The sequence below is a fragment of the Piliocolobus tephrosceles genome, chromosome 9 (genome assembly GCF_002776525.5).
Source record: "Piliocolobus tephrosceles isolate RC106 chromosome 9, ASM277652v3, whole genome shotgun sequence".
Taxonomy (NCBI): Eukaryota; Metazoa; Chordata; class Mammalia; order Primates; family Cercopithecidae; genus Piliocolobus; species Piliocolobus tephrosceles.
Window position 1 is genome coordinate 40,099,179 of NC_045442.1, and position 25,769 is coordinate 40,124,947.

Below are 25,769 nucleotides of genomic sequence, written 5' to 3' on the forward strand. Positions count from 1 at the left end.
AAGCAAGTTGGAAGCTTGCATGGGTGAATGCCAGCAATTGTGTCCATTGGAATGTACTACCTAAGACTAAGCATGCTCAAAATGGCGGTTCCATCTTCCCTTTTTGCCAGCCATGAGTGCAGTAAGGAGCAGACAAGATGGCCAAGTGGAAAGTCCATTTGCATAATCAGATTTGGGTGGGGTGGCCAGCCTTTCTCCCGCACTATGTAAACGTCACACCTGGTCAAACCAATCTGTGAGCCCTATGTAAATCAGACACCACCTCCTCAAGCCTGCCTATAAAATATGCTGTGGTCCACCACTTTTCCTTTTTCAGATGCTTCTGTCTCAAAAGAGAGAGCTGCTCTCCTCTCTCCTTTCTTCTGCCTATTAAACATTCTGCTCTTCAACCCACCCACCTATGTCCGTGTCCTTAATCCTCTTGGCACAAGATGACAAATCTCTGTTATTTACCCTAGACAGCGATGCCGCTTCAATAAGATAGCCACACATCACTTCCAAAAACAGGTTTAATTGATCAAATCTATTAACTAAAGTAAGCAAAACATCTCTGTTCATTTGTCCTCGAGGTTGTGATTTCCATGAATCTGACTTCAGAAGCAAGTTGCTCCAGAGACTGCATAAGCAGTCACTACTGCTGGTGCTGATTTCCTCAGCAACAAAGATTGGTTGAACACCTGCTATACGCCAGGCCCTGTGCTGCTGTGCATTCCAGCCACTGGCCCAACCTCCAAGTGGTGGAGTGTCCCTGGGTTCAATCTTTGACTCTGGTTTTCTTTATCTCTCCAAGGGAGGTTTTATAAAACCATAGGCCTATAAACACCATTTATAACTCCAAACAATGTGCATCTCCAGGCCCAAGCTCCACATTTCTGCATCCAACTGCTTATTCAATTTGGAAGTCTCACTGGGATTTCAAACTTATAAGCTCCAAATGAAACTCTTGGCTCCCCCACCCCTAATCTTTGCCCAGGCTCCCCCATTTTTGTTGCCTGCTTCACCATCCAACTCATGACAGGCTAAAAAATCAGGGTATTCCCCTTGAACCCTCTCTTTCCCTCACATTCTATCAATTCCATCCTTTCCATCAATAAATCATCTTTGTTTTACCTTCCCAAAGTATATTTACAAGTCATTTCTCAGAATCCCTCCCTAATGCCACTCACCTCCAAGGTCCCATCCCCTTGTTCCACTTCAGCAGCTGCCCAACTGGTCTCCATTTTCACTCACGCTCCTCAGAGTCTATTCCCTGCAAGGCAGCCAGGGTAACCTTCGCACACATTCATCAGGTCACGTCAGTCTCCAGTTGCAAACCTCCAGGGGCTTGGAGCACAGAATAAACTCCTAGGCCGTAGGCGATCTAGCCCTGCAATTTCTCTGGCCTCAACTGACAGGCTCCAGCTGGGTACTCCTTGTCTCAGCATTAAAGGCAGTGCCTAGTGCAGAGGAGGCTCCATCAAGAGTCGGCTTACACCACTCTCCCTACAAGCGTGTCAGCCTCCTTGCACTAACATCTCTTCTGTGTCCCTTCCCCCATTCACACAGGTGGCCCTTTCTTGTCGCTTACCTTTTGATCCAAATGTTACTCCTCAGAAAGGTCTTCTTAGGCCCCTCCCCACCTGATCTAAGTTCCCATCACTGCCATAGCCCCGGTCTCATTTTCTTTACAGTGCTTATTCACTCTGTGATGCTATGCTATTTATTGATTTGTAGCCAGGTGTGGCGGCTCATGCCTGTAATCCCAGCTACTTGGGAGGCTGAGGCGGGAGGACTGCTTGAGCCAAGGCATTTGAGGTTTCCGGGAGCCATGATCGTGCCATTGCACTCCAGCCTGAGCATTGGAGCAAGACCCTCATCTCAAATATATCTATGTATCTGTATATAGATATAATTTATTGACTTTTATTTAGTTTTTCTATCCCTGACTTGAAGGTAAGCTCCCTGAGAGAGGGCCATGGCTGTCTGGTTCACCACTGAATTCCCAGCACAAAGAACACTGTCTGCCGTGGCTGGTGCTTAAGCGGCATCTCTGCTGGATGGATCAGGAGTAAACCACTCCGTGAACTCACTCTCAAACATTTCAGAGTCATCCTACTTTCTCTCTGATTTCATGACACTGATTCTCTTAAAAGAGCCCATGGCATTTTTTATAAATGAAAAAAAAAAAAAAAAATTAAGTCACCCTTAACTGTTCCTTGGAAATTCTTCAATTGCTCTTGACATCGGTGAATGATCTTAAAGTTTTGTGAGTCCAAGGTAGGCCAAGGGTGGCTGTGACCCTTCAGAGAAGAAATCTGCGTCCTGAGTCATTTCTAAGACTCACTTCAGAAACCACTATGGTGTGGCTTTATATGTAGGAGATGTGATTGCTAAACAGTCATAAATAAATATTTATTAAATTCGATCGTATTACAAACACACTAAGAAAGTTCACATTTAAAAGGAACCCATAACAAATCCTTTTTTTTTTTTTAACGATGGAGTTTCACTCTTGTTGTCCTGGTTGGAGTGCAATGGCAAGATCTCGGCTCACTGCAACCTCTGCCTGCCAGGTTCAAGCGATTCTCCTGGTTCAGCCTCCCAAGTAGCTGGGATTACAGGTGCCCACCACCACTCCCAGCTAATTTTTTAAAATATTTTTAGTAGAGACAGGGGTCTCAACATGTTAGTCAGGTTGGTCTCGAACTCCTGACCTCATGTGATCCACCCATCTCAGCCTCGCAAAGTGCTGGGATTACAGGCATGAACCATCACACCTGGACAACAGATCCTTTTATAAAGGGAAAATATTGCAAAACTGGATGATCACCCCTTAATTTGCCCATGCTGTGGATGTGTATTTGCATAGGTTCATTTTCTTAAAGCAGGGTACGCTGATGGAGGGTACTGGAAACGAACTCTGTTTAAAAGCATGCCACAGCTCACCAGGTGTGAGAAACTCTGCCTATAAAGAAAAACTAATTAGCCAGAGATAACTGACAAGTCATTTCTTTTGACAGATGTGTCTGTTAAAATGGCTCCCTTTTCTGGGAACCAGAAGCAGCAAAAAATTTTCTTCCACTCATTCCTGCACAGTGTCATGTTGTAGAGGATGGGGTTTAGGGCTGAATTAGCAAATGTGAAGGCCACCACCCAGAAGAAGAGGGACGGCCAGATGACCAGGTCTTGCTTGAAGTTTTGGATGAGGATGAGGAGGATGGTGATGATGATGGGGCTCCACATGATGAAGAAGGAGACCATGAGCAGGAAGAGGGTGCGGAACAGCCGGAAGTCCTGCTGGGACACACGGATCTGGTGGCTCTCCGAGTAGGCCAGGCTTACTGTGAGCCTCTTCCTTGATGCCTTCGTGATCTGTGGAAAACAAAAACAGGACTGGAGCCACAGGTGACTGAGGGTTGTTGGGGGGTTTGAGTTAGGGGCCCAGGAGGTGGAATCTGCTATCCCCAAGGCACTGAGGCTGTGTGCCTGTGGGACTTTGCATGCCCAAGCTTAGGATGTGCTGGAGAAACGGGACCCTGGCCGGACTCCTGAGAAATAAAGCAGAAAATTACCTACCTCGTAAACAGAGTTATGAGGGGAAGTGAAAAGCCTGAATTGGGTGGTCTAGAAGAGGGACATTTTCCCTGTTATTTTTTTAGAAGTGGTGACTCTTTAATTATTTGCAAGCACAATGTGCTCAGGGTACAAACTCAGACAATGCTATACTGCTGGGGAGCAAATGAAGAACATCAGGTCTCCGGCCTTCTGTGCCCTCCATTTCCACCCTGAGAGGTGACCGACGTAAGTACTTTCCCATATGGCCTTCTGGAAATGCACCACCACCACACACAATATTCCTGGCTGTGGGATTGCAGGCATCTGCTCTTCCGCTGGTACACAGACGGGCCCACACCACGCACCACACTCTGGGCCTTGCTCCTTTTCCACCTAGCAATATATCATGGCGCTCGGGCCACATCTGCACAGAGAAGGCACCTTATTCTTGTTATCTTCTATAGATGGTGGTTGCAATTTATTCAGCCCCTATTGAGGAGTATTTTATTTCTTTGGCCTTGTTTGGGGAGGTAGCAGCTGAAGTAGCAGTATGCATACCTTCCCCTCTCTCCTTTTATTAGTCCGTTCTCATGCTGCTATAAGGACATACCCAAGACTGAATAATTTATAAAGGAAAGAGGTTTAATTGACTCATAGTTCTGCGGGGCTGGGGAGGCCTCAGGAAACTTACAATCATGGCAGAAGGGGAAGCAAATGTGTCCTTTTCCACATGGCGGCAGGAAAGAGAAGAATGAGAACCAAGCGAAAGGGGAAGACCCTTGTAAAACCATCGGATTTCGTGCGAACTTACCATCGCGAGAGCAACTTGGGGGAAACCATCCCCATGATTCAGTTACCTCCCACCAGGTTCCTCCTGTGACATATGGGGATTATGGGAACTACAATTCAAGATGAGATTTGGGTGGGGGCACAGTCAAACCATATCACTCCCCTATAAGTTGTTGAGTGGCAGATGGCATATCAGTGTGGCAGACCAGGCAGAAGGGAGCACTGGACCCCACCCTAGGTTCCTTTCCTTTTGCAGGAGCATGAGAAAATGGATCCTAGTCTTGCCTACAGGCCCGGGAGTCAGGGGGTAAAGAAGGATGATGTGATCAGAGGCTGCTTATTTGCTGGAGCAGCTGCTGTCAGGAGCCAACCTGAAAGTGAAGCTGAGTGTGTGGGAAGGGTCTTCTCATACCTGGTGGGAGTGGGTGTGGGAAGGGCCTGCCCAGGGGTTGGAGTGGGTGCTGCTTGGGAATGATCCCCTCAACAGCAGGGCCTGTTGGCACCACCACCAGACACAGGGAAATCAGAGGCCATGACCAACAGAGGGGGCAACCACCTCATATGGACAATCATGCAAGTTCCTTGTCCTTGTGGGAGACCAGACCACTGGCAGGGCAGCCCATCCTCCTTCTCTGTCCGCCTCCCAGCTCTAGCACCACAAACCCACATCCTATGCCTCGGGCAGGGGAAGCTTTGAACTGACTGTGAGAGTGACATTGTAAATAACCAAAAAGTGACTGGAAAGCTCTGTAAATCAGACACAGGTGTCCTTAAAGGTGCCCCTGCCCCAGCAAGACAGAGGAGCTGGTCGGAGCACTGCTGGTGATATTTGTGGAAAATGACCATTTTATATTTATGTCCCCTGTTGAGAGGTGGCAACTGGTGGAATGAGCCTCCTCATGCATATCCTTGCACACCTAGGTGAGCATATCGGTAGAATAAATTCCTACCAAGTGGAGCTGCTGGGACTTCTAATATTTTGTATTAATAAGCAGGGCTGGCAGTGAAGCAGAGGCATGGCAGGCAATGAAGGCAGCCCTGGTCATGTGGGCTTAGAAGGGGATTCTGGACTTTTCTTTCAGGAGATCCTACAGGTGTCCCCCAAGACTCCTGAATCTCAAGACGGGGAGTAATTAGAAGGTAATTAACATCATTCACAGTTCAGGCCAGTTTAACTGCAAGATCAGAATGGCTGAAAATATTCCCGTTAGAATACTTGTAACTAGGCCGGGCATGGTGGCTCATGCCTGGAATCCCAGCACTTTGGGAGGCCGAGGCAGGCAGATCACCTGAGGTCAGGGGTTCAAGACAGCCCTGGCAACATGGTGAAACCCTGTCTTTACTACAAATACCAAAAAATGAGCTGGGCGTGGTGGTGGGCGCCTGTAATCCCAACTACTCAGGAGGCTGAAGCATGAGAATCGCTTGAACCCAGGAGGTGGAGGTTGCAGTGAGTCGAGATCACGCCACTGCACTCCAGCATGGGTGACAGAGTGAGGCCCTGTCTCAAAAAAAAAAAAAAAAAAACAACTTGTAACTAGCTAATTAAAGGATAGTTGTTTGTTTTATGATTCAATGTGGCTGTTTGCTCTGTGTAGGAGTTTAGGTCCACCTGTTGATGGTGGAGACCAGGGCAACAGATGCTGAGTGAACAGCCTTACAGTCATACAGACCTCTAGCCTTACTGAGGGCTTCCATGTGACCGGCACTGTGCCACACATTTACTTCTCAATTGTCACCTTTAACCTTCACACCTACTCTTCAGATTTGCACTATCATTGTTCCCACTTCCCAGATGAGGAAATTGAATTTCAAGAACTTTAAGAAGCGTGTGGAAGGTCACTCCACTGATAATAAGGATCAGAGCCCCCATCTCTGAAAATCTAGCTCAGTGGGATTAAATATGAGACAAATCACAAAAGGCTCAAAAGGGATGGCCACACTATTCAGCCCTCTCCTCCCCTCCCCTCCCCTTGATGGCTCTGCAGGGTGAAGGTTGCTCAGGAGACACAGGGCACCACCTCGGGCTCAAATGCTGGAGGCTGTATTGGCACATCCAAGTCTGGAAATCACTATGTAGAATCAAAATTAGAACTTGTGTTCAGGTGAAACCTGCTTAATCTCAGGAACCTGCCTTGGCTGTTAGATCTAGGAGAATATCAGCTGGGCAGGGTGTCGGTGGGTGGGCTGCGGAGGAACTGGCACCGCCTCTGAATAGGGGTGTCACTCGAGGCCTAAGCACAGGCTGGGGACCCACAAGGGCTGATTCTGATGGCAGCTTCGTCCCTCTTGCTACCCACACCATCCTAAGAAGGGCAACGATGTACCCAGGGTCCCTGGTGTAGTGTCACAAAAATACCTTTTGATGAGCGATGTTGATGAAGGCTCACATTTATGGAGCACCTACTATGTGCCAGGCCCTTACCTATCACTTAGTTTACCTTTTTAAATTCTCCCAACAATTCTGTGACATATGTACTGTGATGATCCCCATTTTACAAATGAGGAAGCTGAGGCTCAAAGAGCTTAAAAAACTTGCCCACCAGTACTCAGCTAAGAAGTTGCAGAGGTAGACTGCCAACTTGGCAGCCTGACGCCAGCCCATTCTCTCTATCATAAACTAGTTCTTTCCCACTCTCTAGTATCTCCGCCTATGGGAATCCTTCTGCCCAGCCTTTAACTCCAAACGCTAATGCCAGGAACTCTGAGAAGGATTCCTGTTTCATCTCCCGCCTGGCATCCTGCAGCATTGTGTTTCAGGCACTCATACGACACTTGCCACGTACACTTATGTGGTAGATGTCCAGGCATCCTTCTTACCTCTGACCCGAATACGGTTTGGATCTGTGTCCCTACCCAAATCTTATCTTGAATTGTAATTCCCGTAATCCCCACGTGTGGAGGGAGGGACCAGGTGAGAGGTGTTAGGATCATGGGGGGCAGTTTCCCCCACGCTGTTCTTGTGATAGTGAATGAGTTCTCATGAGGTCTGATGGTTTTATAAGAGTTTTCCCTGCTCCTGCTCACTCTCTTCTCTCTCCTGCCATCATGCAAAGAAGGTCCTTGCTTCCCCTTCTGCTATGATTGCAAGTTTCCTGAGGTCTCCCCAGCCATGTGGAACTGAGTCAACTAAAGCTGTAAATTTTCTATATAAATTACCCAGTCTCAGGCAGTTCTTTAAAGCAGTGTGAGAACAGACGAACACAGACCCCCACCAGACTGCTGGTTCCTTGGGGGATGGGAGCTGAACCAAGGCATGCCTGTGTCTTCTGCAGCCCAGAGCCCTAGCAGGGGCCTGACAATGGCTGTGGGTGACAGACAAACAAAGTGGGCTGACTCATGGGCCAAGTGCAAAAGTGGATGGGTTTTTTATTATTATTTATTTATTTATTTATTTTTGAGACAGAGTTTCATTCTTGTTGCCCAGGTTGGGGAGCAATGGCGGGATCTCGGCTCACCACAACCTCCACCTCCCAGTTCAAGCAATTCTCCTGCCTCAGCCTCCCAAGCAGCTGGGATTACAGGCATGCACCACCAAACCTGGCTAATTTTGTATTTTTAGTAGAGATGGAGTTTCTCCATGTTGGTCAGGCTGGTCTTGACCTCCCGACCTCAGGTGATTCATCTGCCTCGGCCTCCCAAAGTGCTGGAGTTACAGGCGTGAGCCGCCGCGCCCGGCCTGGATCTTTTTTAGCACTGACAGATGCTACTGTCTCCTTCTCTCCACAGTTCCCACCACTGGTAGGGGGTGAGGAAGAAAATGGGGCTCTGTAACCGAATGTGGCTCCTCTCCTCCTCCTCTCCCCATGCTAGATGTCAAGGATAGTTAGCATGGATCCAGGATTGCAAATGTCTCCTGCACTGGGCAGAAAGCTTGATGTGCTTTTGGATTAAACTAAATGCTCAATTAACTTTCAAGGATTAATCCTAATCCTCAGAACAAGCCTCTGGGATAGGTTCTGTGGTTGCCGCAGTTTTGGAACTAAGAGGCCCTGAGAAGACAATTGACTTGCTTGAGGCCTCACGGTCAAGTAGGGGGGTGTACCCCGTGCCAGGTGTCAGTGCTCTTCTCCGCTGAGGCACAGCACCTCAACAGAGGTGGACAGCTTCTGGAGAATGTGGTCCACCGCCACTGGGTACATGATGAAATGCAAACGCTAGGGGCCCCTTCAGACATTCGGATTGTGTGGAGCTGGGTGGGGCCCAGAAATCTGCGAGTTTCCTAAACTCCCCAGGTGATTCTTGACCACTGAAGTGTTGCAGCTGCTCATCTAGGACAACAGGCTCGGTCTCAAGTTCCCCCCAGTCCTTTGAAGAGAGACCTTTTGGAGACTCACTGCCTCCACACTCACATGAGCTTCTGAAGACCGTGGGGGAGCCACCACCTCACCTCACACCCTTCTGCCACCCCATGCCAGCAGACCACTGCTGCCAACATGTAGGGATGGGTAGAGGGTGTTCCTACTGACAACGTTGGGCTCCTGAAGGTTGAGTCTCCTCTGGGGGCTGCTTGGTCAATCAACAGCCTCCCATTTAGAATGACTGGACAGAAGATTTCATCTTTCCAGAGATTCCACCTCCCTTTTCGTGACCAGCATGCAGGCCCCCAAAGCTGGGGAATGCAGGTCAGGCGTGGAGAAAGGGCTTTGTGTTCACTGTCTAACACCTCGCGTTCTGCGGAAACAGATTTTGTTTCTCAGTTAAGCCCTGAGACAGGCTGAGGGTTTTCCATCTGCAAGCCATAGACTCACTTATTCGACAAATATTTATAGGCTCCTGCTATGTGCTAAGCACTCATAGGTGCTGGACACACAGCAATAAGCAAGGCAGCTCCGCCCACGCTGCTCTTCCATTCTGGTGCGTATGTGGGCAATGAGAGGGGGATCAATAAACATCTACTGTTACAAAAGGGTAGAGGCATCTCAGTTGCCATAGCAACAGTTGCTGGGCAGTGACGTCAAGCAAGCCCCAAACAGTGGTTACAACCTGATCTGAAGGCACTTAGGAGTTGCTGGGAGGTTATTCCCTTGGGAAAACTGTTGATTGGAAAAAATCACTGAAGATGTACGGCATGTCTGAGTAACAAGGAAAGAGGAAGCAGGGAGGGCAGAAGGGTGAATAAGGCCACTGCCTCAAGCACATCAAACAGCCCCTGAAGGGTGGACAGTAGGGAAAGAGCCACGGCAAAGCCTGCTTTGAATTCTTGCCCAGGTCAGAACCAGGAAGGAGGGTGGAGACTTTAGAGCAGAGTTTCCAAAAAGGCATTCCATGGAGCACCAGCGCAGACAGATGCTCTGTGGAGAAAAGGGGGTTCTGTAGTCACGTTTAGCAATGATACCTATTCTATTACTGTGTGGGAGATCCTCAAAGTATATTGGCATAATAAACATTCTGAGAAGTCCTGCAGCAAAGAATCCCATCTAGCCTATCCCAGCATTTCCCAAACCCTTTCTAACACCTAACATTCCCATGGCACTCTACAGAACATTCTAGAAGACATACTGCTTTAGAACAATAGAAGACCAGGGTGATGTGAAAAAGAGACACTTCTCAAGCCTGGAGATGAGACCTGGGTTACAGGAACTAGTGACAGGTGAGAAGTGGGACTGGAAGGGCTGTAGTTATGTATCCCATGGCTTCAAACAATTTGTGAATTGTCTGCTATTAAGCCTAATTAACATTGATGTTCAATTGATTTTACAGAGTTATGTAAAACCAAGCTTCACAGAAAAAGCTTGTACAGAAAAGCTGACTCAGTATCTCTGAGTTAAGTATATCTTCACAGTGGAGGAGCTGCAAACGGAGGCCCTGCCCAGACACTCCATCCACCTGGTATAGCTTGCCTGCTTCCAAGTTATCAGCCTGGCAAACTCATGGTACCAAGTGAGGACTAATGTTATAGTCTTCCTGGGAAATGGGCAACAGTGAATCTTGCTAATAAGGTGGAAAGTAATTTTTAAGTGATATTTGGATTAAAATTGTGATTTTTAAAACATTATTGTATCTGCTCTTTCATTTTATTGTGTTAAGGATCCCATGACTTAAGTGACTTGCCCAAGGTCACACAGTGATACAGCCTAGATTAGAACTCCTGTCTTAGGACTCTCTGTTCAGTGATTTTCCCACTGTCCAAGAGACTACCCTATTGACCCTTTCAATGTGATCCAAGGCTTATGCCTCATTCATTCAACAAATATTTATTGAGCACCTACAGTGAATGAGTCAGGCTCTGATCTAGGCATAGGAATAAAGCAGTGAACAAACCAAAGCCTCTGCTCTCATGGAGCTTGCATTGTAGTGGGCAAGATAGATGACTGTAATAAATGGAATATGACAGGTGTAGTAAGTGTTTGAAGAGAAATAAATCAGGATAAGGAATTGGAGATTGATGGGGAGACTTTTTGGTGAAGAGCTTTTTGAGTAAAGACTAAATGAAGTGGGGAAGTGGCCCATGCATAAATCTGGAGAAGAGAGATCCAGGAGAACAAGTGGCAGGTGCAAAGGCCCTGGGACAGAAGTGCACAGTACAGCCTCAAGGCCAATGTGGACACAAGGGAGGGTGAAATATGAAGGTGAGAAAGGCAGCAGGGCCAGACCGCACAGGGCATTAAGGTGAGGATGGTGATAGAATGTAAATTCTATATTTGACCTGTTACTCTGTGACTCAGAGTGCCCTTTCACCGCACTGTGAGTCATGACAGCTCTTACATCCAGGAACTGTTCTGAGGTCTGCGATGGGGAGAAGTGAAGGTTGGCTGTGGGTCTAGACATAAGGTGGTTCAAGAGTAAACTGCTGTTTAGAGGTGGGTTGCTAAGAGGACACCTGCCCCAACTCCTCAGGTCTCATAGAATTTTTCCAGGTAGACCCTGGCCTTGAGAAAAAGATGGGGGTGGGTGGAAAATCATTCCTCCCTCAGCAGGCAGCTGAGGAGCGTGAGGTACGAGTGAAAACGGGCAGACCACAGCCCTCTTGGCCCCTAAGGAACTCAGGAGTGAGACCTCCAGGAAGGAGATCAAATGCTGCCGCCCCTTCCAGCCAGTCCTGCTCTAGCATCAATTCCTTGTTCCTGATGTGCTCCAAATCTGGGCTGTTGTTTATTCTCTTGCAAATCTTAGCAGCACCTTTTCCCAGCATGCTCTGAGACAAGGGTCGGAAGAGCAGCCCTGCCTAACAAATCATGACCGTCATAATTTATTCATCGCCTGCGACAGGCAGGCATGGCTCTCTCTGTCCCATCAGTAGCATCTCCTACATGCCTTATGACAACTCTACACTGCTGGCATTATGTTTGCCATTTTGCAGATGAGGAAACCGAGGCCCAGAGATGGTAGCTAACCTGGCCAAGGCCACACAGCAAGTAAGTGGCAGATTCAAGACTCAAACCCAGATTGTTAAAATAACACTGTCAAGTCTCTTTGTCTGTCTTCATGGTCTTTTGCTTTTTTTTTTATTTTTATTTTTTTTGAGACTGAGTCTCACTTTGTTGCCCAGACTGGAGTGCAATGGCGCAATCTCAGCTCACTGCAACCTCCTCCTCCTGGGTTCAAGCGATTCTCCTGCCTCATCCTCCACAGTAGCTGGGATTACAGGCGCCCACCACTACGCCAGGCTGATTTTTGCATTATTAGTAGAGACCGGCTTTCACCATGTTGGCAAGGCTGGCCTTGAACTCCTGACCCCAGGTGATCCGCCGACCTCGGCCTCCCAAAGTGCTGGGATTACAGGTGTGAGCCACCACACCTGGCCTGTTCTTCTTTCTTATACCCCTTATTCATCCCTTACGTTTGTGTATCATTTAACAGTTTGCAAAGTGTTTGCAAAGTCTCAGTATCTTCCACCTTGTGTTCAGTTTCTCTGCTTTCAATATCAGCACCTTTGTCTCCTCCCTCTTCCCCTTTTACGTCAAAGCTCCTTCTGGATAGAGAATGTGTCTTGCTCGGTTTTAGCCCACCTCCTTTCCCCCAAGCACTGTGCACAGGGCAGGCCCTTAACACATGTCTGAGGAATTAATGCATTGGGACTCTAGGGTCAGACTGACTGAATTTAAATCCTGATTGCCACTTACAGGCTGTGTTACCTTGGGTAAGTTACTTAACCTCCCTGTGCCTGGGTTTCTTCATCTGTTATTCTTATTAGAATTAAAGAGTTAGTTCCTGGCATAGAATCAACACTATGTAAATATTTGTTAAATAAGTTCTACATTTATCTTCCTTTTTCTCTCACAAAGTTCTACATTTATCTTCCTTTTTCTCTCATTTTAACTTAATGATAATAGCTAACACTTATATAGCACTATCATATGCCTGGTCCCATCGCAAGCACTGTCCAAACCTTAACTCCAAGCCTGAATCTGCCTCCTGCACTTGAACAAGCCCCAGGCTGGGTGTCACTTTAGTGGTCATTGGGTGGGCAAGAGTCTCATGAGTGACATGGAGGGGCCATCTCCCACAGGACCCAGGGATTAGCAGACCTGGATGGAGGTTGGCCTGGCTATGGGTTCTGAGCATCTAAGAAGGTTACAGACCCTCAACTGCAAAGAAAGGGCCATAAAAGTGACCAGATGGCGAGCAGGCCCTACAGGGCACCACTTCAATGTGCCTACTTGCCAGATGACCCACACATGAGACACTGTAAAATCAAGATTCAACAACTATAAACCTCCACGAGGGTTCAAGGGCTTTGCAGTAAACCTTCTAAAATGGGCATAAACATGAATGCACCCATGCTCTTTGCCTGGGCAGGCAACTTACTCACAAATGGGCTGCCTTAAGAGATATAAAACAGGCTGACTCGTCATTTTTATGTCCCTGTACATATTTGTTTTGAAGGTAGAGATCATTTCCTGTTTCAGTGCACATTTGAAATGGACATTCCCTGAGGGTGGGTGGAGTAGCGACTGGAAGATAATAGGAGGGACTTCTGGTAATATTCCGTTTCTTGACCTGGGAGTTGCTTTCATGAATGCACTCAGTTAGAGCCTATACCTATGTGCTTTTTATATATGTATATAATACTTCAATAATATGTTTTTAAAAGTATGCATTCTCCAGTATTGCAGTGTTTGCGATGGGGAAACAATGGACACAGCCCAAAAGACCATAAAATAAATGAAGTCATATCTGTAGCCACTAAAAATAATGAGCTAGAGATATAGGAATGATGTAGAAAGATGTTAAGATATAATGTTAAGTGAAAAAAAGCAGTTACAGAGCAGAGAGTATTATCTCATATCTGAAAAGAACATTGAACAGTGTCAGATAACCATTGGACCATTTTAACCTGCAATTTCATGTGGTTCATCAAATACACACACAGTATACATGACACATACATAAGCTTATAAGAAAAATAACCTGAAAAAATACATCTTGAGTTGTTAAGAAGGTAGAGCAAGTTTTCAGTTTCTGTGTTATTTACATTTATGTGTCTCTTTCATTTTAATTTAATTTTTGTAATGACCTGGTATTACTTTAGTGATGAGCAAAAACATAATCACAAAGATATAACTTAAAAAAAAAAACACCCTCTCCTTCCTCAGTGCTGTAGACCTGGGCAGTGAATCAAGATTGAGCTGGCGTGAACTCTTAGGTGTTCTCCGACCCCAAATTCTAAGATTCCAGCAGAAATAACCCCAAGTCTGAGTGAAGTTCAATGGTAGCACTTAAAACAAACATACCTGTAAAATTTTGGAGTAACTGATCACAATGACCAGTCCTGGCACCAAGAAGTTCAAAGTAACAAAAGACACATCCCACGAGATCTCTCCAGCAATGGTGGGCCAAATCAGTGTGCAAATTGGAATTTCCTAGTTACAAAAAGGAAAAGAACATCATGTAAATGCTGGCTTCTTATTGGCCTCTGGCTCCGTCTTACTGAGGGTTTCCTGACACTTACTGGTTGCATTTCCCACTTACACAACTAGCATGACACTGAACTCCAGAAGCCCTCCCACTGCCCACCACAATTCCACTTACTAAGCACTTGCCCCTGACCCTCAGAATAGCCACGATTGTGTTTCCAGTTCTCCAGGGACAGCAGCTGAGCCTTAGGCTTACAGGGTGGTTAAGAGTTAGAGTCAGTTCCCAGGTGTGGTCTTTCTATTTCCCTGGGCTGACATGCAAAGGGCTTTTGAGCCTCCTCTTCCAAGCCTGCCATTTTACAACAAAGAAAACTGACCCCTGAAAGGTTACAGAGATTGGAAAGGACATGCTACATAACAAACACATCGAAACATGAACTAGGTTTCCCTGTAGTCACACTGTGTAAGCCGAAGGCCACAGAGTCTGTGCTAAAGCATTAAGTGTTCATGCTGAGGGTGTTCAAGTGTCTAAAGTGTGTCAAGCTGCGTCAACCTGGCCATCTAGAGCCCCAAGGCAAAGATCAGCCTCCACTCACAGACAGTTCAAGATGTAAAACCAATGGAATATGGCAGAAGAGTGTGAAGGTTCGTGATCTTGCTGCTATCACTAGGTTGTATTGATTCAAATGTTTAACACTAACTGCAAGAACCGAAACATATGGAGACCTTACTGAATAGTTACAAATAGCTTCTGCAACAATTTCATCCAATGAATAAATAGGCCAGTGAAAACAGACATATATCTGTGTGTGTGTGTGTGTGTGTGTGTATACTAACTCCCCACATATAAAATTCCTATGCCCAATTGACTACAGAAACAAAACTGTTTAGAAAACAAGTGGCCCTAACACATGCATACAGAACAGATTTTTAAGAGCACATGCTGTGTAAAAAGACCACGTTATTGATTTTGAAGGGCCAAGGCATCTTAACCAATGTCTAGGAGTAGCATTATCATCCAAAATACCATTCATTCATTCATTCACTTGACCAATATCCATTGAATGCTCTATTAGGCCAAAAGCAGAGAATTTTTAACAGTGAATCAAGACTGGGCTGGTGTGAACACATGGTAGGGGGAAGTTTATTAAAGCTTCACACATTTCGGTAATTGGAAAGAAACCCGCTTTTTTTTTTTTTTTTTTTTTTTTGAGATAGAGTCTCGCTTTGTTGCCAGTCTGGAGGTCTGGAGTGCAGTGGCGTGATCTTGGCTCACTGCAACCTCTGCCTCCCAGGTTCAAGCGATTCTCCTGCCTCGCCTCAGCTTCCCGAGTAGCTGGGACCACAGGCATGCATCACCATGACCAGCTAATTTTTTTTTTTTTTTGTATTTTTTAGTAGACAAGGGGTTTCACCATGTTAGCCAGAATGGTCTCAATTTCCTGACCTTGTGATCTACCTGCCTTGGCCTCCCAAAGTGCTGTGATTGCAGACATGAGCCACCACCCCCGGCCGGAAACCTGTTTCTTTCAAGGATCTTCTGATTACTAGCAGTGAGGCTACCACTGCTCTCTAGAACACCCACACCACCCTCTTTTGTACTCAGGCTTCTGCCCACTATGGACCCCTCGTTCCAAGACAGCAGTAGCAATACATATGAGCAGATACGCTAAAGCACCAATTGAAAGAAACGGATTCCAGCCCTGAATGTGATTTGGTCTCTAATTCCTGTTCCTGTGATGGAAAAATTTTAAGGGACAGTAGAAAAACAGAGGGACGCCCAGAAGCTTTTCTTAAGACCCCCAACTCTTTCCAAAAGCCTTTTCCAGAATGTCTGCCAAAATGTCTCCAGGGTTAGCAAGACTTTTGTGGAGGATATAATGATAGAGCAAGGTGTTCTCTCTACAGTAGGAATGAAAGAAAAAAAGCAGGTCCCTAAACCAAGTGCTTCTCTGATTCCAGTGTGTTGAAGAGAACATATATGTGTGAATGAGTATATAGCCATCCAACATACACACTGTTTTTCACATACACTCACATGCTTGCATGCACAGAAAAAAACATGGACGGATACAATCCAGAAAGTGAAGTGTCTATTTCTAGGCGGGACTCTCAAATTGTTTTTATTGTTGTGGCTTATCTGAATTTCCTAATTTTCCATGATGTGCCTGTATTACTTTTATAAAAGAAAAAAGTTGATTTATAAGTGAAATGATGATCAAACATGAAACACAGACCACCATGATAGTTCTGCCAACTTTACCAGCTATTTTTCTACAGAGACAATGAACCTGTCCCAGGAAGCTCCCAAATTCCGTGACTTTAATAAAGACATTCTCTCACCTTTTGATTTGTGGCTGTTGCTCAGGGCAGGAAGTGTGATAAGGAAGTAAGATAAGAACTCTGCCCAACACCCTCACACATGAACTGAGAGGCAGTGCAACTGACTCGGGGGCCTAAATGATGGATTGGTATGTTCTTTAGAAGGTTTTATATGGTATTGTTGACTAAATGCACTGTCTGGTCTCATTAAAAAATAAAATAACAGGTGCCATGCCCACAGAGATCCAAGTTGATGTCATAAGTTGGTTTCTGTGGGAAAATCCATTTGGTTTAAGTCATTTTGATTCTAGATATTCTCCCGCAGGCTGTGACATGTAGAGGAGTTAGGCAGTATGTCAAGTCTGTAAGGTAGGGGTGTGAGTCTTATCATAGTCTCTGTACTTTTTCTGCACATGTGAAATGTCTCCTGATTTTAAAAAGGGAACTTGCAAAACAAAAGTGGCAGCTCTGCCTTGTTACTGAGTTACAGAAGCAGAATTGGCAGAGTCAACAATAGTCTTCTTTAATTCATTTGCTCAACCACCCGACTCCAGACATGGTGGCTGACCACAGCGAAGCCACGGTGAGGAAGAGCAAGGCGCTGGCCCTATCCTCCAGCAGTGAGGCAGGCAGAGAAGCACTAGGACACTTCAGGACAGGACAAGCAGCTGGAAGTGCCCAGAGAGCCTCAGAGGACCAGAGAGGGCAGAGCCACCCAGGAGGGGTTGTTTCCGCTATGCCTGGAAGGACCGCAGCCAGGGGCATAGGGAGGCTGGAGCTCAGGTGTCAGACCAGAATTCTGGAATGAAATGGGAGGCCACTCACAATGAAGGGATAAGTGTGACTTGGATCCCCCAAATGTGTTCTGCCTCATGCCAGTCTCCACTTCTCCCTGGCTATCTCACCCATTTCCACGGCTCCTTTTGCAGATAAAGCTCCAATCTACTCTTCGCAGCTCCGTGTTTCCTGAACCCCAGACTCACCCAGTAGCCAGGAGGACACCTCAGCAGGAGGCCTGGACATCTCAGCAGGAGGCCTCACAGGCACATTAAGCTTTGAAGGTCCCATCCCCACATGGTTCCACCTGATTCCCACACTTCCCGAATCAGGGCACAGGGCTGCCATTCTCCAAGCTCCCAGAAACCTGAGCACTGGCCTTCTGCCCACCTCCTCCTCCCCACTCAGAAGGAATCTCTAAGTTCCTCCTTCATCACCATTGACTCACCCACCTATCGCATTTTCACTGACCTGCCCCCAACCCTTACCAAGACCAGGCCATCACCACTAAGTCCAAACCTCCTACCAGGATGACTCTGGCCCTTCTCCCTCTCCTCTGCCAACCCTTCCAGCACTGTCTTTTGCCCCCACTGAACCTCACGCTGTACACATGCGTGGTGGAGAACCCCTTGCAAGTTTCAGCACTCACTGTTCCTTTGGCCTCCATGTGGACTCTCCTCTGCCTGTAACGCCCTCCTGGTCTCCATTCCCTTGCCTGGCTTACTTCCTCTCATCTTCACACTCACTGGGGACACTGCCGTCTCCCAATAGCTTCCTGGACTCCCCACACCCAGCAGAGATCCTTTCACAGCTCTCCACAGCTTGTGCAATCATCCCCTTCCCTGCCTGAAGCCCCTGCTGAAGTGTGTTACTAAGGGTGGGGACCAAGCCTGCCTTTTTCCAGCCAGCATCCCAGCACCTAGAATTCTGACTAACACATACTAGGTGTTCAGGACAAAATTGCCAAACGAGATTTTCTAAGGAGACTCCCCTTGTGGATGGGGACATCTGTCCACAGGCACCGGAAATGCTGACCCTCCCCACACTGGCTGACTTACTTGCAAACACTGCCTATTTGCAGATCAGTTCCAGCTGTTTGTTCCAGCTGTTTGCCTATCAGTCCCTCTGATGATTCTTCCTGCAGTACCTCTGGAGACCCTTGATAAATCCTTGTTCCTATGCCTCACCTCTGCCATCAACACGGAAGACTTCAAGATCATTTTAAGAACCTAGGAGTCCCAGTTGGATATTTCCTCTTCTATCAGCTACCCAGCAAAAAAGACAGAAAATATCAACACAACAGATGCTTCCTTTCTTATATTTTAAAAGTATTCTCTAATGGTAATGAAGGCAAGCAAACTGTGTTTGTTTTCTCAGGCAATCCACACTCGGCAGAGACACGTGAATGTTCACATGACTAGCCTGGTATTAAATTAGGGTAGGGTGGGGCAGTGGGATCAAGTGCCCCAAGGAAGTATAAACCCAAGGGTGATGGCATCCAGAGGGACCCAAAAGAGTGGGGCTACATTCTGGTTCCATCTTTTGCCATTCTGTGACTTTAGAGATTTCCTCTTTTAGAACAAACAAAAGAATATGGGGTGGGGTGACTGTGAGGACCACATTAGGCCAGAATCTAGGACCATCTATGTGCTTCTCCTTGAAGAGAAGGAAGCGGATTTACGTGATTTGTGGCAGGGGCAAGAGGGGAAGGGTGCTCGGTAAATGTTTGCAGAATGAATGGGCAGCACATCCTGGCCAGGATAGACAGTCTTCTCCACCTGCCGATGTGGGTCACCACCCAGCAAGGGCCACAGCATACACAGGCTGGAATCCTGTTGAAGCAGAGTGAGCTGACCCGGCTGAGATGTCAACGTTGCTAGGATGTGTCCACCCTCTTTAAATGGCAATCTGTTATTTTACAGCAATCAGAAGAATTATACTGTTTGAAGGATGTTTAAAATGTTTATGCTCAAAGATAAGGAAACTAATAATGGCTAGCAATTCTTATGCGCTTAACTGTGTATGCACCAGGTGTTGGCCCATTTACTGAACATGAGTGCCCATGACGATCCAGTAAGGTTGGTTGATACTATAATTATGCCCATTTTGCAGAAGAGGAAAGTGAGGTACTGAGAGGTTAGACAGCTTGGATTCTGTCACAAAGCTCCCGAATGGCAGAGATGGGATTTAAACAGAACGTTTGACTCCAAAGCCCACTCCAAATACCAAGTTGTCTCACATTTCTAGGATGTTTATCCCCTCATCTTCTCTTCAGGGGAGTTTTAGAGTCTGATTACCATGAACTACTGGGCACCCATAGCCCACATGGATGAGAGATTGAGTTTCTGTTTCAGGAGGGCTCTCAGGTCGGAGAAGCTCTAAGGGGCAGTTTCCTTGGCCAACGCTCCTTGAGGGGAGAGAGCCAGCATCTGCTTAGGCTTGGTTGATTCTCTCAGTGTGTGGTTTGGGTTAGGAAAATATCCCCCATCCAAAACATCCATATTTAGTCTCAAGTGGGATGGGGCAGGCAGAATCCACAAGCAGAAAGCTGGGAATATGGCGATTGAGAAAACAAGCCTTTGCTAATTTTAAATGTGAGACCCAGTCAGTCTAGACCAGATCCTCCTGTTGCTTTTTTTTTTTTTTTAATGACTACACTCCTCCTTTATTTTCTTTCATTGTTTTCAACTTATTTCTTCAACTGCTGAACCTATAAAATGGGATATTTCCTATGTGTTCAGGTAGCAACCCTTAAGAAACTGGGGTTTTTCTGTTTGTTGGGTTCCTGGGCAGGTAGGTGTGAAAGTGTGTGTGTGTGTGTGAGAGAGAGAGAGAGAGAGACAGAAAGAGAGAGATGGGGTGGATGCGGCAGACAGGTAGGAAAGAAGACAAAGAAGATGGAGAGCCAAAAAAGATTGTCTTTTTATTTTTTTTTTTTTTTTTTTTTTTTTTTTGAGATTGAATTTTGCTTTGCTAGCCAGGCTGGAGTGCAGTGGCACCATCTCAGCTCACTGCAACCTCCACCTTCTGGGTTCAAGCAATTCTCATGCCTCAGCCTCCCTTGTACCTGGGACTACAGGTGCATACCACCACACCCAGCTAATTTTTGTATTTTTAGTAGAGACGGGGTTTCACCACGTTGGCCAGGCTTGTCTCCAATTCCTGACCTCAAGTGATCCACCCATCTCAGCCTCCCAAAGTGCTGGGATTACAGGTGTGAGCCACCGCACCCAGGGACTTTTTTTTTTTTTTTTTAATTTCAAGCTTTCCCACCTCACCTCTATTAATTTCAGTGAGTAGGGCTCCTGTGGGTAACTAACTCACCTGGCCCCCAGTGCACACCGCAGGTTCATTCTCTCCCAGTGGTTTTGCCCAAATCCCTCTCCAAAGGCTCTTAAAACCAAGGAAGTATTTCAACATTAGAATAAGGGAGGTCTATGTGCTCAGGCATCACAACACAGACCTCCACGGAAGCACCTTGCAGCACAGCTGTGACCACTCTGGAAGCACCACAGAGGGCTCTAACCACACCCAGATTCCCTAACAGGGGTACAGTACAAAGTGGCCAAGACACGGAAGGCCCTCGCCTATGCCAAGGCCTTCTCACCCAAACAGTTGCCTGTGTCCCTGTCAGCACACAATTTTAGTCTGGGCTTTGGCTGGGAAGTGACAAGAGTCTTATTTTTTAATGTCATTTGCCAATTAATTAGGATTATACTTGAAATCATTGAAAAAAGGGAGAGGCACAAAATACACATCAGAAAACTTAAGATACCTTCAAGATACATTCTACCTGGTCTTTCATTCCCTGAACATCATTTTCTCCCGTAAGAAAGAAAATGAGGTGAAATACCTCAAGTTCTGTGAGAAATATATAAGTACTGTAACTCGTTGAGAGAATAACTTATAAAAAAAAATCAAAGAAACTGATGTCAGAAGCCCAGCCCCCACCTGATCCATTCTTTTAGAGGCATCTGCGTGGCCCACCTTGATCCTCAGGTTTGTGTGGCCTAAGAACAAGCCTGCCCACTAAGCCACAGCCCGTGGTCTGCCTATAAATGGCACCCACCTGCTCAGCTAATCGTGGCTTCTCTGGGCCCCACTTGAGTGGACATGGCCACAAGCTTGCATGTTATTTGATCAAGTGCCACAAGCTTAATGGGGCTCCTGCCTGTTAGTCATTCAAGGCCATAAACAAACAAACACCTCACAATGTATTCCACACAAGCATTAGAAACAAGTATTTTAAGTTTATGTTAAAAAAAAAAAAAAAAAAAACTCGCACAGGATATGGGAGGCAGACTCCATCCATCCTACCCCCTCCCCCATAAAGGGCTGTATGAGAGACTGGTCTGGGAAAACCCCCAGAGAAGCACCACCTCTCTGTTCCAGGCTCTGTAGGGTCACACAACCAGGCGGTGACCCTGGTGGGCTGTGTGTATCTCCATAACCGAGCCTTCCCCTGGTGACATGTAATTTCTCCCTCCCTACTCCCCTCTCTGACCACTTAGAAGGTCCCTCTTTGGAAATGTGATTCCTGTTCGTGTCACGATTACTCAGGGCACCTCATACTCACTCCTACGTGGAGAGGGAGCTTAAGGGTAGGAGATTCCGGGCCGAAAAACCAGTGACCCCGGTAGGGAAGGGAAGGCCAAGAACCAGCCACCGGCAGACGCTCCTGGAGGCTGAGCCCCCAGCGCACAGACCTAGGTCCTTTCCCTCTCTCTCTCCGCGAGGCACGGAGAACCAAACACACTAGGAAGACAGCCAGACAGCGGCCGCTGTCCTCCACCGTGACTCCGCGTCTAAGTCTACTCTCCCGGGTGGATCTGGGCGCACGAACCCTGCAACCACGGGACAAAGCGGCAAGAGTAAAAGACCCGAGCTCGTGATTCAGGACCGCGGGACTCGAGGGGACCCGAGCCAATGTCCTGTACTATGCATAGAACCTTATTCAGATCATGGTCACTCCCACCACCCCCCCCCCCACCAGCCCCCATGACCTAATAATGACAACTATGGACCCGCTACGCAAAACAAAGCTCCTCGGCCCAGCCTTTGTAATCTGCACATTTAAGGAGCCCAGGACACCTTGAAGGTCTAGTGTAATCCTTCCGTTTTGCAGCTGAAAAATACTGAAGACCCCGGAAGGGAATTCCGTCACAAGTTCCCTAAAGACAGCATTGCATCTGAGGTCCCTAGGTCACACGCGCTTGCCCACGCGCTTTCAAAGCAGGACCATAACCCAGCCCTGGACAGGAGCTCAACTCCTCCTTGAATTACGGGTAAACTTCTGGAAGGAGCCCAACTCCTCCTCGAATTACGGGTAAAATACTCTGGGAAAGTTATTATACACTTCGGTGTGGCTCTGCTTCTCATCTGTGAAATGGGCGTGATAATAACAGTATTGTAACACCTGGCGAGGAACCATGATTCAATACAAAGTGATTGGCCACCCTGCACCCCCAAAGTTCCGTCTCGCTCCTAAACTACTCGTTAATTAACCTCGGAACAGTCATTGCATTTCGCAAGAATTTGGGGGACTCCACTACATCATTTAGGAGGGCGTGTGCACAGCGTTGTAGTGAGATTTAAGAGATTAAACTTCACAGAGATGGGCACAAGGTTTGGCACAACGATTAAGTGCAATAAATGGCTATTGTTGTTGATCATCCTCATCCCAGCTTGCGTCGGGGCCCCGCTTCCCAGCCTGCGCAGGACACCTGCCCGGCAAGCACAGAGGGGCGCTCACCTGGTCGGCCCCGGGTAGCCGTTGCGGGACGACTCGGAAGAAGACGCAGAGAGGCAGAGCGGCGACCGCCGAGTAGCCCCAGATGAGTGCCAGCAGCACTGCCCGCGCCCGCCGCCCAGGACCCCGCACGCCGCGCTGCAGGTGCACGATGCACACCATGCGCTCTAGGCTGACCGCGGCCAGCGTGAGCATGGTGACGCTGCCGCTCAGGGTCATCACGTAGAAGAGCAAGTGGCAGGCAACGGGGCCCAGCAGCCATGCCTCGGTCCAGCGCACGGCCAGCACCAGAGGGATCGCACTGATGAAGAGCAGGTCGGCGCAGAAGAGGTTGAGCACCAGGCAGGCTGTCGTGCCGCGGCGTCGTCGGCGCGCCACCAGCACCAGGGCGCACACGTTGCCCAGCAGCGACACTGCAAAGATGAGCGCCAGCACGGTTGTCTCCACTGCGGTCAGCAGTAGCCGGTGGTCGCCCTTGACGTCCGAGAAGAAGGAGAAGCGGGAGCGGTTGGCTTGCTCCAGGCTGCGCAAGGGCGCGTCGCCCGCTGTCCGCGCGCATTCAGTGGACATTCCCGGTGCCTGGCGGCCCGCAGCGGTCTGAGAGAGGGCTCATCTGGGAGAAGACTGCGTGCAAAGGCGGGGAAAGAGGGAGGGAGGTGGTTGCGAAATCTCACCTCTGGCCCCCTCCCTTCTGAGGAGCGCTAGCGCTGGGTGCAGGGAGCTGCGCCCGGGGCGCGCGGGAACAAGGAAGTGCCCGACAACACTGGCTGCAAACACCACAGCTGGGCGGGGAGGTGGCGGCCTAGCCGGAAGCCTCGCGCCCTCTGGCCATTTTAAAGTGTACTCAGAAGCCAGAAAACTCACTTAGCGAATTCCTCGAGCCCCCGCAGGGCCTGCCCAACCTCCTTCATCTTTCAGGGACACTGGATGTGCGAAGCCTTTTGTGAACGGATTTAGCTAAAATTGATTTAAAAGTGTCAGAGCTGGCCTTTGGAGATTATTTTGGCCTGTGTCGTTCAGATTTTACTAAAGAAATTCCATGGGTCTGGAGGTAGATCCTAAAGCAACTTGTAATGAGTCCATATTTTTTGTGGGGGAGAGAGGGAGTGGAGATCTTTTATCACTACTTAATAACAGGTCCTTAGGTGGATTATCTACCCCCTCTACCCCAGATTTTTAATCTATAAAATGGGAATAATAATACCCCATTAGGTTATTGTGAGGCTCACCTAGAGTTTGGCACACTTGGCATACAGTAATTACTCATTAAATGTTATCAAATATTATTGTAACTAAAATGCATATATATTTTGCATTCTGAACAATGACATAAAATGCTTTCTTGTTAAAAAGGGTGAGTCCTTCCACATTTTTTAATACACTTGCCATCCCAGGAAGACAGATATTTCAAGGCCAGATACACACACAAGCTATTAATGTGCCCCAGGTGCCACAGTCTGAGGAGCACTGGGCAATCCAGTCCTGTTAGAGATAAGGAAACTGAGGCCCAGCCAGAGTGACTTGTCTAAGCTGTCCTCTGGTTAGTAATGAAAGCCAGTCACCTGTCCCCGTCCCACACATTTCCATCACACCACTGCAGTCTGGTTTTCTGTAAATGAGGAAGCTGGAGATAGAAAAGTATGCCTGTGGCCTAAGATCCAGTGGCCACTTCCCCAACCAGCCACCCTCCTACCACCCAACACCTTCACCCCCTCTCCCCTCTGCCATATTACCAGGCCTCTCCCAGTTGCCCATTCTGTCTTCTAATTGTCTTTCTTAAGGTTGGATCTTAAGAAATCTAAGTACTGACTGGGCGCAGTGGCTCATGCCTGTAATCTCAGCACTTTGGGAGGCCGAGGCGGGTGGATCACTCAAGGTCAGGAGCTCCAGATCAGCCATGGCCAACATGGTGAAACACTGTCTCTACTAAAAATACAAAAATTAGCTGGGCGTGGTGGTGGGTACCTGTAATCCCAGCTACTTGGGAGGCTGAGGCAGGAGAATTGCTTGAAACCAGGAGGTGGAGGTTGCAGTGAGTCAAGATCACACCACTGCACTCCAGCCTGGGTGACAGAGCGAGACTCTGTCTCAAAAAAGAAAAGAAAAGAAAAGAAAAGAAAAGAAAAGAAAAGAAAAGAAAAGAAAAGAAAAGAAACCTAAGTACTTCAGGCTGGTTGCATCAGTCGCAAGTACTGTCTGGGGAGGGGGTCCATTTGTGTGTCTGCTTTTCATGGTACCAAACGGGTCTGAGCTGATAATGTGACTTCTAACCTGAGAAGTAGATGCTCAGCTTGAACACTGACTAGGTTCGAGTTGAAAAACAGAACCGGTTTGCTTCCTGAAACAGTTGAAAAAGGGCAAAAAATTGAAATAAAGGGAATTCAGACAAATGGGGTTTTGGCAATTGTCTGATTAGGGTCAGGGGATGTTAGTGTTTGTGTTGAGGGAAAGGAAACTATATGTATATGTATGTGTGTGTGTGAGAGAGAGAGAAAGCAAGAGGGAAAACACAGAGAAAGACAGAGAGAGACTGATTACATCACAGGCTGGTGTGATATAGACACAGAGAGGTTTCCCCAGGATGTACAACCAGGGTGGGCTGTCTGCACTCAAAGGCCTTCTCCAACATTAACCTCCTGGGTTCTACCAATGGCAAAATGTTGAGTGCAGAGGCTCATAGACTTTCTCCATTCACAGCACCTTCATGGTACCCCTAGGCTAAAAGAAAAACCAAACAGAAACAGTTTCATTTATTAAGCAGCTGGGTTCAAACAACTTAAGAAGACTTTATGTCCTAA

General features: G+C 47.4%; 1 protein-coding gene across 1 annotated transcript; it reads right to left on the bottom strand.

Annotated features, from left to right (window-relative positions):
• Positions 1–491: 491 nt before the first annotated feature.
• On the bottom strand, positions 492–23,703 carry FFAR4 (free fatty acid receptor 4). The gene is made up of 3 exons (XM_023226310.1): positions 22,975–23,703; positions 14,001–14,129; positions 492–3,351 (listed from the first exon to the last, which is right to left on the bottom strand). The coding sequence occupies exons 1-3, from the start codon at positions 23,539–23,541 to the stop codon at positions 2,962–2,964; spliced, it is 1,086 nt and encodes a 361-aa protein (XP_023082078.1). The 5' UTR covers positions 23,542–23,703; the 3' UTR covers positions 492–2,961.
• Positions 23,704–25,769: the final 2,066 nt, after the last annotated feature.

Bases quoted from the DNA above. Each gene is read 5' to 3' on its own strand.
- FFAR4 (XM_023226310.1), bottom strand. From the start codon at position 23,541: ATGTCCACTGAATGCGCGCGGACAGCGGGCGACGCGCCCTTGCGCAGC. The intron at 14,130-22,974 runs GTGAGCGCCCCT...TTTTGTAACTAG, and splicing joins GGCTACCCGGGGCCGACCAG to GAAATTCCAATTTGCACACT. The intron at 3,352-14,000 runs GTATGTTTGTTT...TGTTTTCCACAG, and splicing joins GTTACTCCAAAATTTTACAG to ATCACGAAGGCATCAAGGAA.